Source organism: Lepidochelys kempii, chromosome 16, assembly GCF_965140265.1.
Source record: "Lepidochelys kempii isolate rLepKem1 chromosome 16, rLepKem1.hap2, whole genome shotgun sequence".
Classification (NCBI taxonomy): domain Eukaryota; kingdom Metazoa; phylum Chordata; order Testudines; family Cheloniidae; genus Lepidochelys; species Lepidochelys kempii.
The window spans coordinates 6,429,705-6,440,949 of record NC_133271.1 but is presented as its reverse complement, the minus strand read 5'-3'; the positions used below and the strand labels follow the sequence as shown (position 1 = coordinate 6,440,949).

Below are 11,245 nucleotides of genomic sequence, written 5' to 3'. Positions count from 1 at the left end.
CAATCATCAGACCCGTATTTACACAGAGCAGGGCTGAGGGTTTGCCCAGACAAGACTGGCTCAGCCTGTACTCTTAGCCCCAGCTTTGAGCACTGCTCACATCTTACTCCTCATTAGACTTGGGCTTGACTGACCCTTGGGGCTGGGGTGTGAGGCTGAGTCAGGGCTGGGATTTGGATGCCATGATCCCAGACTCCACTGAGCTGTTCTGGGGAGATTTCAAATCGATAGGGTGGAAATCTCCCTGGATCATCTGACTTCTCGAGATTGCCAGGTCTTGAGTCAGACAGTTACCTCCCCCTCCCAATGGCCCATGTGCCCAAAGCCTTTCTGAGGAAACACGTGAGAAGCGACAGGCTGGTGTTTTACATCTCAGTTTTACTCAGGAGGGGCTGTTATACACAGAAGCACTAGCCCAGCGGCACACGAGGCTACAGAGCAGAGACCGCTACATCTATGCGGGGAGGATCTGTGCCGGCAGGTCAGAATGTCACTTTCTCTCTGAAGGAAACCTGGAATGGTGCCTCGCAATCTCCACCTGGAAGGGAGGAGAAAGGAAATGCTGCTTAGACATGAATTGTTATGCAGATAAAATTACACAGGATTGTTTCAGGGGACAAGACTTGATATCACATTTATTATAATAACACAATTTGATTTAAGACCAATAACTAATACCTAATACCTATGTATACACACACACACACAGACACACACAAATCAAATGTTCTGCAGCTGCTAGATAGTTACCAGTCCTGAAAGTAGCTTGAGTTTGTGGCTTGGGTTCATAGCTAGTGGCGGCTAACTGGCCAGGAAAGCCGGGCACAAGGAAGGGCTGGGTCTCTGTTGGGCGCGCACCGATGCCCTTCCATGTTGGCAGCAGAATGTTACCCTTCAAAGTCTTCCATCTCATCCATCTTGTTTGTAGGCTTTAGTTTGAATCCAGAGTCTACAGGTCTTGCTGTGTCACGCTGCTTCTGGGTTCAGTGTGATTGATCACCCGTCAACTGCAGACATGACTTTCAGCCTAGGACCTGGCTTTGATGTTCCTTCAATTGTACGATTGTTCTTTTCTTTTGAGGGTGGACTCTTCTTGCTTTGTCAGGGCTGTTGTCTGCATCTTCAGCCATTGGTGTTTACACTTTATTTCATCAGGACAGGCTGGGGCTGGAGGTTGATTCCATCATCCATCCATACCTCATTCCCACATCTAAACTACACTAATCAGATTACAGCAGGGTTTTGCAAAAATGGAGTGAGCATTTTAAAATGGAGTTTGGGAGAATTTAAAATGGAGTTTGGGTTACAACATGGACAAGTGTAAGGAATGGCAAACAGTGAGCAGAAGTTACAATATAGACAAGTACAATGAATGACAACCAGTGAGCAGACATTACCATGTTGAAACAGTGCAAGTTTCAGTGCTTTAAGCAGCAATTGGATTGAAAGTGAAACTCAATTAGCCAGTTATTGGGGTACCTGATTTTATGAATGAATGTACTTTCATTCATAAAACTTTACTTATGAAGTTATATTAATAAAGTGAACAATTAAAAACAATTTCATTGATCAGTTCTACACAATGACCTTCCCAATGCTTACCCCAGGGCTTGTAGCATAGCCAGCAGCCTCTCCCATAGCGGCTTAGCCTAGGCCAGGACTTAGGGAGACCCTGGGTGGTGACACAGGGCCAGAAAGACCCATGGGGTCTGTCAGCATCCAGTAACCCTGAATCCCTTATTGTTCATTACAGCCCAGTCCTGTCTCTGCCACCAGGGACCCCACACTCCCTTTAATGAGGGGTCAGCCATATTTTTGGTGAGCTCCAATTTGGGCCTGGACAAAAAAACTCCTTGTAAGTCACTGTGAGATCCCTGCATGAGACTCCATGAAAGTGTAATGGCTGGCAGTGTTTGACACATCCCAGCCTGGAAGTAGGTGCTGCTCTGGCTGGGAAAGGGTTAACTCTACTAACGCTGAGGTGGGTGATTCATTACCCCACCCAGAATAAGGGAGGTGGGTGTGGTTCTCTAGAGAGAGGATCTAGGGTGAGGGCTGAACAATCTTGAGGGAGGAACTGGAGGAGCAGCCCAGGCTGGGGAGCAGGTTGAGATGAACTTTATGTTCATTTTGCTGTTCAGAGGAGCAGAGCCTGTGGGCCATGTCTCAAGCAGGCTGGGAATGGCATTTGCTCAGAGAGCCTCTCTAAAGTCACACTCTGTATAAACACCTCTGTTGTGCTCTCCAGACTGGAGCAGTGGAAGAGAAGCCACAACCCTCTGGAGAAGTGATCCTACTCACCTACGCAGCATCCGTCATGCATTTGTCTGGGGAGAGAAGTACAAACAGAGATCAGCTGACATGGGCACCCGCCTTTGGAGAGACCCACAGGTTCAGAATCCCCGGGAGAACTCCGCAGGAGAGCCTCTGCTTAGTGCTTCCCTAGGCTGTTAGCCAGGTGCAGGAAAGCCCAGTAAGGTGTGCAGTTCCTTCTTGCTTATTTGCTGCTGGTTATAGCAGATCCAGCCCCACCAACCTTGGGAGCTGGTGTGGGCCTACCCAGCTTCCCACATACCTCAGGTCAGTTGTGGGGCAGAAAGCAGAGTGCCTTCCCCCACGGAAGGGCTGTGAGAACAGAGAAAGCCAATCCAACAGCACTTCCTGTGAGGGAGCACTGCTGTCAAAGACCAGCTGTCATAGACCCTGGCACGTGCAGCAGGCAGCTGACATTTCTTTAAAGGTGTGTTGGGGGGAGCCTCTTCTGTTCCCATTAAAAAGACACAAGCACAATTTGAGGCACAATTAAATGTCCCTGCTCAGTGCAGGATTAGAATAGCAGAGAGCTGCAGGTTGTGGTTGAGGGGAATCGGCAAAGCTGTACATGGGACAGGGCTGGAAGAGCAGGGGGTCAGGACGGAGGGGCATCGGCTGAGCTGTGCATGGAGCAGGGCTGGAAGAGCAGGGGGTCAGGACGGAGGGGCATAGGCTGAGCTGTGCATGGGGCAGGGCTGGAAGAGCAGGGGGTCAGGACGGAGGGGCAATGGCAGAGGGACTAGCAGGGGGCAGGGCACTGCAGTGCTTTGCTACTCCAGGAAGCTTTGCAGTTTGCCCACACTGCTTGTCCCGAGCCAGTCCCATTAGTCCCAGACATTGCTGGGCTCTCTGTCCAGGGAGTAGGACCTGGCCTGCCTCCTTTCCAATGTGTTTGCCTACTTTAAACATATTTGGTGACTAGACGTCACCACTATTGCACATCCCCCTGCCGTCAGGAGACGGCTGGGCTGCTGTAGCTAGGGCTGAACCTCACAGCTCGGTAGAGTGGCTGATGACCTTCGCCCTGGGCAGCGCCATAGAAAGGTCACTAGGAAAAGACCTAGTGAGCTGATGGGCCTTAAGGCAGGACTGTTCCACACAGGCTGTTCCCCAGTGTTCCCTGGCCAGGCTCTTCCACAGCCTGCGGAGCCCACATGACTGTCCTTGTGCTGAGCTCCACCCCAATGCAGCTAGTGGTCCCCCTGCCATTCCCTCCCACTCCAGACTCATAGCCTTCCCTCACCCGAGGGCAGTTCTCATGCCCCCTCTATCCCTTGCAGGACTGAGCCTGAACAACCCTGAACAGTGACTTAATTTCCATCCAGAGGTCTCCATTGGCTTCTTCTTGTCATGGATATATCCCATAGCCCCAGCTTGAGCTGCAGGTCTGAGACCCTGGAATGGAGGATGGGAGGTGACCTCAACTCAGCTCCGCTTGTTGGGCGTGTGCCAGGAACCCATGTGCCATACAAATACCAGGCCTGCAACGGAAGGGTAAATTGGGTGGCCTCCCCCTGAAACCTCAGCCCAACAGTGCCATCCGCTCACTAGTTGCCCCCTTGACTGCACCAGGGTGACACAGGTAATGGTCATTCCTGCAAGCAAGAGTTAGCAAGATTTTTTTGTCTGCTGTGGTGGGGCGAGTGCAGGTGCTGGGTGCTCTGGGCAAATCCCTTCCTCAGCCATCTCCTCTGCCCTCCAATGTGTGCAGTGAGCTGAGCTCCCATGGAACCAGGTCTGGGGGCTGCCAGACCTGCCAGCAGTGAGGCTAGGCCCTTGCTGCTTTCTGCGCCTGATTCCACTAGCACAGCCTGGGTGCCTGAGGGGCTGGCATTCACGGGCCGGCATCCTTCCCATTCCAGGCAGGTTAAACTCCAGACAGAAGAGTCATCATTTAGCTGAGGGTTTGCAAAGAGATGAATGCTGCAGTCCCCTTGGACGCAAAACCATTGACTCAAAGGGATTTGCACCAGTGTCCATGAGTGCAGCAGCTAGTCCAAAGTGAGGATCATCTCTTCGGTAGAGCTTGTGGACCTAGCTCCCTAGCACCAGCTAGCTGCTGCGGACATCACCTCACATTAAATCCTAGCCTTGGGCACAGGAGCCCTGAGCTTTAGATTGCTCAGACAAGCTGGGAGCATTTCCTGTCCTCTGGATCCCCCATTTGCCTGGCCATATGTGTAAGAGTCACACGCTCCTTCACATGATGGTGCTTGGCCCATGCTGCCAAGTGGCTCAGCAGTTTCCCCTCTGGTTCAGAGCAATGGAGGCACCGTCCAGCACGGCTGGAGTTATTGGATGATTAAGGGACTGTGTACAGTGCCAGTGAGTTTCAGGGGGCACTGAGCGCCCTCCATTTCCAATCAAGTCTGTGGGGGCCAAATTTAGGAGCCTCTCTTTGGACACAGATGGCCAGATTGAGGCACCTACATAGGATAAGGCTGGGCTAGAGCCTAAGTTCCCTCTAAACTGTGTGGCCACCCTGCAGGCTACCAAGGGCCACGCAGGTGGGGAAAGGTGCCTCTCCCTCGGCCCCGGGCTGCTGCAGCAAGAGAGGGCTGGGGGGAGTCCTCTCTCCATGCTGCAGCCCCGGGGAAGCCTGCAACCCTCATCCCTCATCCCCAGCCCCACCCCAGAGCCCGCAACTACAGCCAGAGCCCTCACCCCCCCGACACACACCCTAACCCTCTGCCCCAGCCCTGAGCCCCCTCCTGCACCCAGAACCCCTCATCCCTGGCCCCTCACCCTAACCCTCTGCCCCAGCCCTGAGCCCCCTCCCACACGCCAAACCCCTCAGCCCCACCCCGTCACATATCACCTCCATATTGGTGCACACGTACTCCGCACATGGATGTAAAAAATTAGAGGGAACATTGGCTAGGCTACACGGCTGGGAACACAGCACACAAGCAGTTTGCATTACAGACAGGCTTGCCAAGTGCACCCTCAGCTCCTGAGCTCCACAGGGCATTTCTCCCAATCTTATCTCTTGTCTTTTTACCTATGGTTTGTTCTTACCAGTTTTTGGCAGGAGGAGAATAGTGTCCTCTGGGAGCCCCTGCGCCAAGGAGAACTGGGTGAACTTCTCCTGTAGTTCAGGGTTCAGCTCCGTAGTTCTGCCTGCAGCCAGGGAATCAAGACACTCCGGGTGAGAGTGAGCCCCTCTTGCTACAATCAGCCCCGTCCATGACAGCCTGTGTGTTAGCACTAGGCACCACTGACCCACAACACAGGGCCTGTGTCCGGCAGCCTCACCAGCAAATCCCCTTTCTATGCATCACAACCAGCCTTGCCTCAGCTCGGGGCACAACAACCACTGCCCTGCCACTGGGCTCTGGGGCAGAGCCTCAGGTTCTGCAGGGCCCCACGTCGCCACCCAACTCCTTCCTGGGGGATGAGCCCCCACTTCTTCAGGGCATATCCTGCAGAAATTCAAAACAGAGCCATGTAGAGTGGAAGGAGGGTGTCTCTCAGATGGGGGCTGAAGGGGAGCCCTGAGTCTCTGCCGGCAGAGTTCCCCAATGTGCAGGACAGAGGTGCCACCCCTGGGCCTTGGATCCAGGTGCCACGTACCGTACAGAGTCACCATGGTGAAGGTGTCGGTGCCCTTGAACTTCTTGGTGTACAGCAGGGCGTACTCATCGTAGTTGGTCTCCACCACACGGATGTCATGCTGGCTGCCCCAGCCTGCAGGGGGCATGGACAGAGGCGCAGGGCAGAGATGAGCAAGCACAGATACCAGTATATATATGGAGCAGGGCTCTCCCGCAGGCCTGCTGTCCCCAGCTTACGAGCGGGGCTCCTCCCCCCCGGGCCCGACACCCCCAGCTAACGAGCGGGGCTCCCCCCCGGCCTGCCGCCCTTCGGCTGGTGTAAACAGGCATTGACTCCAGTCGAGCGGAGCCAATTCACGCCAGCTGGTAGGAGGGCTGCGCCCCTGATTCTGAGCCCCACAACCCTCTCTGTGGGTCGTTTGTCCCCTATCTGGTACCAATATTGGACTGGGGACGCCATTTTGAAGAGCACGGGGTTGTGCTCTATGTGAGGGCGCGCTGGCCGGGGCAGGGCAGCGTGCTCTTCACAATGGCTCCCCCATGCGGCGTGACTTTGAACTCCCCAGGCAGCGTTTGGTTCTAGAGACACAATTTTGTCCTCCTAGGAGGAGAGTGAGGTGCCCCCCGCTCAGCCAATCCAAATGGTCCTGTCACTCTCCCCGATACTCAGACACAGGACGGGGGGCTCTGCAGTGGTGACTCGTAGAGACCAGCACGGTTCCTCGACAGATCCATGTCAAAAACTGCAGACATGACTGAAACTCAGGGCTGTGATTAGCCAAGGTGCCCTGCACCTCCCGCTCCCACTGACTTCACAGTTCTCACACCCCTGAGTCAGGCCATGGCAGAGTGGGGGTCAGCGGGGACAGGAACCCAGCCCTGATGGCACTCGTTCTGGTGCCCTCTGCCTTGGCCCATTGCACACACCCTTTTCCAATGGCAGTTGGATGCCTAGCACAGGAGCCATTCCCAGGCTGAGCTCCTCAATCTCGTTTCTTGCACAGTTAAGTGCTAACAGCTCTAAATCCTTGTGCTAAATCTGCTCCCATTTTGGGCTGGGCTGGAGCTGGAAGGGGGCTCGCAGGAGAAAGCTGTGAGCTTATTTATCTAGTGACTCCTGGCCAACAAAGGGGCAGACTGTCCTGCTCTCAGCTGCGGGCACTGCCCAGGGCGCGGCGTGCCAGGGCGGGGCGGGATGCTGCAATGGAGTTAGAGCAGCAAACACATGCACTCACGTGGGCTGGTGTAGCTGAATCGGCCTGGCTGGTCCGTCTTGATGAAAAGGCTGGTCCTCTTCTCGCACCGATCAGACCTGGGCAGTGTGTGGGGAAGGCAGGAAGCAAGCACGTTAGCAGGCTGAGGGAAGACTCCGATTTTCCCATTGCCCCCAGCAGCGGAGGGAGATCCAGCGTCCAGCTGGTGAGCAATGCCTGGCGCCATACGGCCACTGCGGGGAGAGCTGAAATTCCCCCAAACTCCACCAGCCAGCAGGGCCGCCCCAAGCTCCAAGAGCACAACTGCCCAGGCAAAAACAAAAAACCAAAAAAAACAGGGGGGCCGGACGCCGCCCCTGGAATTGCGCCGCCCCAAGCCTGTGCTTGCTTTGCTGGTGCCTAGAGCCGGCCCTGCCAGCCAGACCCCACCCTCGGGTGTGCAGCAAGCTGAGAGGTGCGACCGCCATGCTGCTGCCTTGCACAGACTGCAGAGAGAACCGAAAACCCCCTCCAGGGGGCACAAGAGCCCAAGTCGGGATCCTCCAGCACTGGCCCTGGAAATCTGCTCAGACAGCAGCTTCACTAAGATCAGCTCTGCTTTGTCACCATGTGCTGAGCCTGCTTGGCAAGGACTCCGGGCACCTGGCCTTGCTGCTGGAGACCAGGACTCTGTACGCTGGTGGAGCGTGATCTGGAGCGAGCCTCCGTGTCACCCCCCAAACCGGCAGAGTCACGTCAGCCCTTATTGCCCCCCCATTACCAGCTCCTACAGCCCCATCTAGAGAGCCAGTCAGCCATCCCACCACCTGGCATCCACATCACACGGTAGGGACAGGGAATCAAGGAATCAGGCCTCCTAAAATCTATTCCCAGCTCTGACAATGACTCACTGTTTGACCTTGTCCCGTCCCCTCTCTGTGCCTCAGTTTCCCCATCTGTGAAACAGGGAGACCCTGACTGACTTAATGGTTATGGGAGCTAATTAATGGCTCCAGAGTGCTTTGAGAGCCTCGGTTGGGAGGGCAAAGCATTCTTTGGACCCCCACAGGAGAGCTTTCTCTCTGACCCACAACAATCCATGTGGGCGGTAGTAGAAACAGAGCCTGCTGGGCTAAGCTGGGAATCATAACTGAGAGGAGCAGTGGGGTGGAGACCCAGTCGGAATCCTGGGGCTGGGGCAATACGGAGTGTCAGAGGTGGAGTATTCCAGGGAAACCCAGCCCCTCCCTCCCATGGCAGGGACAGGATGCTGTGCCTGGCAGCCCTCCTCCACTCCCCCCGGAAGGAGGTCACAGCACTCTCCAAGGGCTCCTGGCTGGGGCCTGCTGCTTGGACAGGGCCAGGCTGTGACTGACACCCTGGAGGCTCCAGGAGGGGCTGAGCCACAGGCAGCCAGATCTCCCCGCAAGAGTCTGGTCAGCTCAGGGAGGCCGGGCTTCCCTCGCATAGGGCAGTTTGCACCCCAGAGGTGCTAGGAGGGAACCATCGCTGCACTCCCTGAGCCCCGGCCCTGGGACTGAGCCCTGCCCTTGCTCCAGGGTGTAACAGGGAGGAGAAGGCTGCTTGTACCCGGCCCAAGTGGCCCCCCACTGCCCAGACCTGCAGGCAAGGGGCACCAGACACCCCCTGTCCATGTCAAGATGGGGACAGGACCCCAAGCCCACCTGGGGTCTCCCTGGGACTGGTGTGGGGGGGAGGGGACAAGAGCATCCCTTGGGTGAAGGACCCCCCAGCGCCAGCTGGGCCCTGGGAAGGGGGTGGGACGAGCCTTTGTGAGGTGGAAATGGCGCCCTTCCCCCTCAGGCAGGGCAGGGCCCCAGTGGCACCGGCAGCCTTACTTGGGGTAGGTGGAGGTGACATTCAGGTTCCCATCTGCTGCGGGCGTGATGACCGTGGTGCACGTCTTCAGCACCTGCTTCTTCTCCTTGAACCACCTGGAGTTGGAGGCCAGGCCAATGCTATACCACTTCCCTGTGAACTGCACACAGACCCCAGTCACCACGGGCACTGCCAGGGCGGGCCAGACCTGGCTGCAGCAAGCCCAGGGTCCTGCCTTGGGCCAGACCTGCTTCAGAGGAAGGTATAAAAACCTTCCTACTGGCTGATTATTGGGAATAACCTGCCCACCTGGCTCTGCTCAGCCTGCCCTGACCCTGCCAGCCCCCTCTGTGCCCGGACAAGTGCCACCCTCCACTCTAGAGATGACCAAGCCGCTCTGCGCTGCACAGCCCCACACACTGGAGGTTCAGCATCTGAACCTGGATCCAAATGTTCCAGCTCTCCTACACTGGGCTGAATCAGAACCCCAGATCCAAACACTCTCAACTGGGGGGAGGGGAGTTCAGCACCCAAATCCAGCGTGGGACCCCAATTCTCAGCTGGGCACCAGCCGCCTTCATAAGGGCCTGAACCACCCTCTGCTCTGAATTGCCCTGCTCTCGGAACTGGTTGGAATCAGGATCCAGATCCATCCCTGCCTCTGAAAAGAGAAGGAAGGGAGCCAATCCTCTGGGCATGGGCACACACAGATGGGCCAGGTTACCTTCTCCTGCTGAAAGTCAGGTTGCACAGTGACTTCCTCCTGCCCATGGAGAGCACCAAACAGGGCCAGCCCCAGGAGGCTGAGCAGCATGGCCTGCATGCTTCTGTCTCTTCCCTTCCCTGTGGCCCTTTGGAGCTGAGCTCTGTGCAGAGCGGAGGGAGAGAGGCAGGCTGTGTGTGAGCAGGAGCCCCAGTGCAGCCCCCTATTTATTGGGAGGCAGCTGACATCCCCAGGGTGGGAAAACATAGCACTAGCAAATGCCAGCCCTCATCTCTCCCCTGCTGAGCTGGGTTATGCAAGAGGGAGTGAGCCAGTGAGCAGCAGACTCTGAAATGCAAAGGGCAGGCTGGGGGCTGGGTACCCACAAACTGCTCCCTGCTGTTGACTTTAGCTGTTTGCTTTCCAATGCCAAAAACTCTCACAGCAGAAACAGTGGCTCCTACCCAGTTTTGCAACCCTCCCAGCTCCCCAGGAACAGCAGAGAGTTTGGCTTCAGCTGGCGGAGAATGAAAAGATGTAAACTGCAACGAACAGATGAGCAAGAACACCACTGCCAAATCTATTCCTAAGGGAGAGTGGGACTAGGGGAGCAGATGGTTCCAGCCTGACCAAGGCAAAGGGTTTGCCACCTTTCCCCACATGCACAGAGCAACTGGTGTACTCACCCTTTGAATGGTTTGGCCATAGATTCAGGAAAACAACAAAAGCAAGACAAGTATCAGAGGGGTAGCCGTGTGTCTGTCTCCACAAAAACAATGAGGAGTCCGGTGGCACCTTAAAGACTAACAGATTTATTTGGGCATAATCTTTTGTGGGTAAAAACCCACTTCATCAGATGCATGGAGTGAAAATTACAGATACAAGCATAAATATACTGGCACATGAAGAAAAGCAAGACAGGAATAAAACAAAGCACCTAGTAGAGAGAGAGCGCAGATTGTGTGCCTCTCCCTGATGTGCTGCATGTCTCAGGTCCAGGGGCTCTTTAAAGCTGGATCATATGGTTCAACTTATGTCAGAATCCAAGCCCCACAAAAGTCTTCTAAATGCCGTGTGACAGTCTCCTGTCTACCAGCCACAGGTTTGCAACTAAAGCTGTGTCTACACTGGCAATTGAATGACAAAACTTTTGTCTTTCAGAGGTGTTAACCCCCGCCCCCGAAAGACAAAAGTTTTGCCATGACAGGTGCCGCTGTGAATAGCACACTGTCAGCGGGAGCGCTCTCCTACCAGCAACACAAAGGCCGCTCGTTGGGAGGGGGGGGAGTTTGTTGTCGGCAGGAGAGCCAACAAACAGCGGCTACACTGCACGATTGCAGTGACAAAGCCATGTCGCGAAAAGCTGTGTAGTGTAGACATAGCCTAATTAAATTTTCCTGCCACTAATACACCTCATAGCTGGCACACACCCCTTGGTCATTCCCTCCATTGTCCTTCTCTGATACCTGAGAAAACTTTCTTGTTGCAAAAATCACTTTTCGGTTTGCATTCCACAGCCTCCCAGCATCCAGCTGCCCTGGCAGTCAGACAGACTCCACTGCATTTCTCTGCATGCAGAGAAAACAAACTCTTGGCAGCCCCAGAGCAACATACAGCACAAAGTTCATGGCAGAAAGCTAGGC

General features: G+C 55.3%; 1 protein-coding gene across 1 annotated transcript; it reads right to left on the bottom strand.

Moving 5' to 3' along the window:
• Nucleotides 1-358: 358 nt before the first annotated feature.
• PTGDS (prostaglandin D2 synthase) lies at nt 359-9,815 on the bottom strand. Its single transcript, XM_073314476.1, has 7 exons — nt 9,624-9,815; nt 8,920-9,059; nt 7,103-7,179; nt 5,887-6,000; nt 5,332-5,433; nt 2,302-2,327; nt 359-538 (listed from the first exon to the last, which is right to left on the bottom strand). The coding sequence occupies exons 1-6, from the start codon at nt 9,720-9,722 to the stop codon at nt 2,302-2,304; spliced, it is 558 nt and encodes a 185-aa protein (XP_073170577.1). The 5' UTR covers nt 9,723-9,815; the 3' UTR covers nt 359-538.
• Between the last annotated feature and the right edge of the window lie 1,430 nt (nt 9,816-11,245).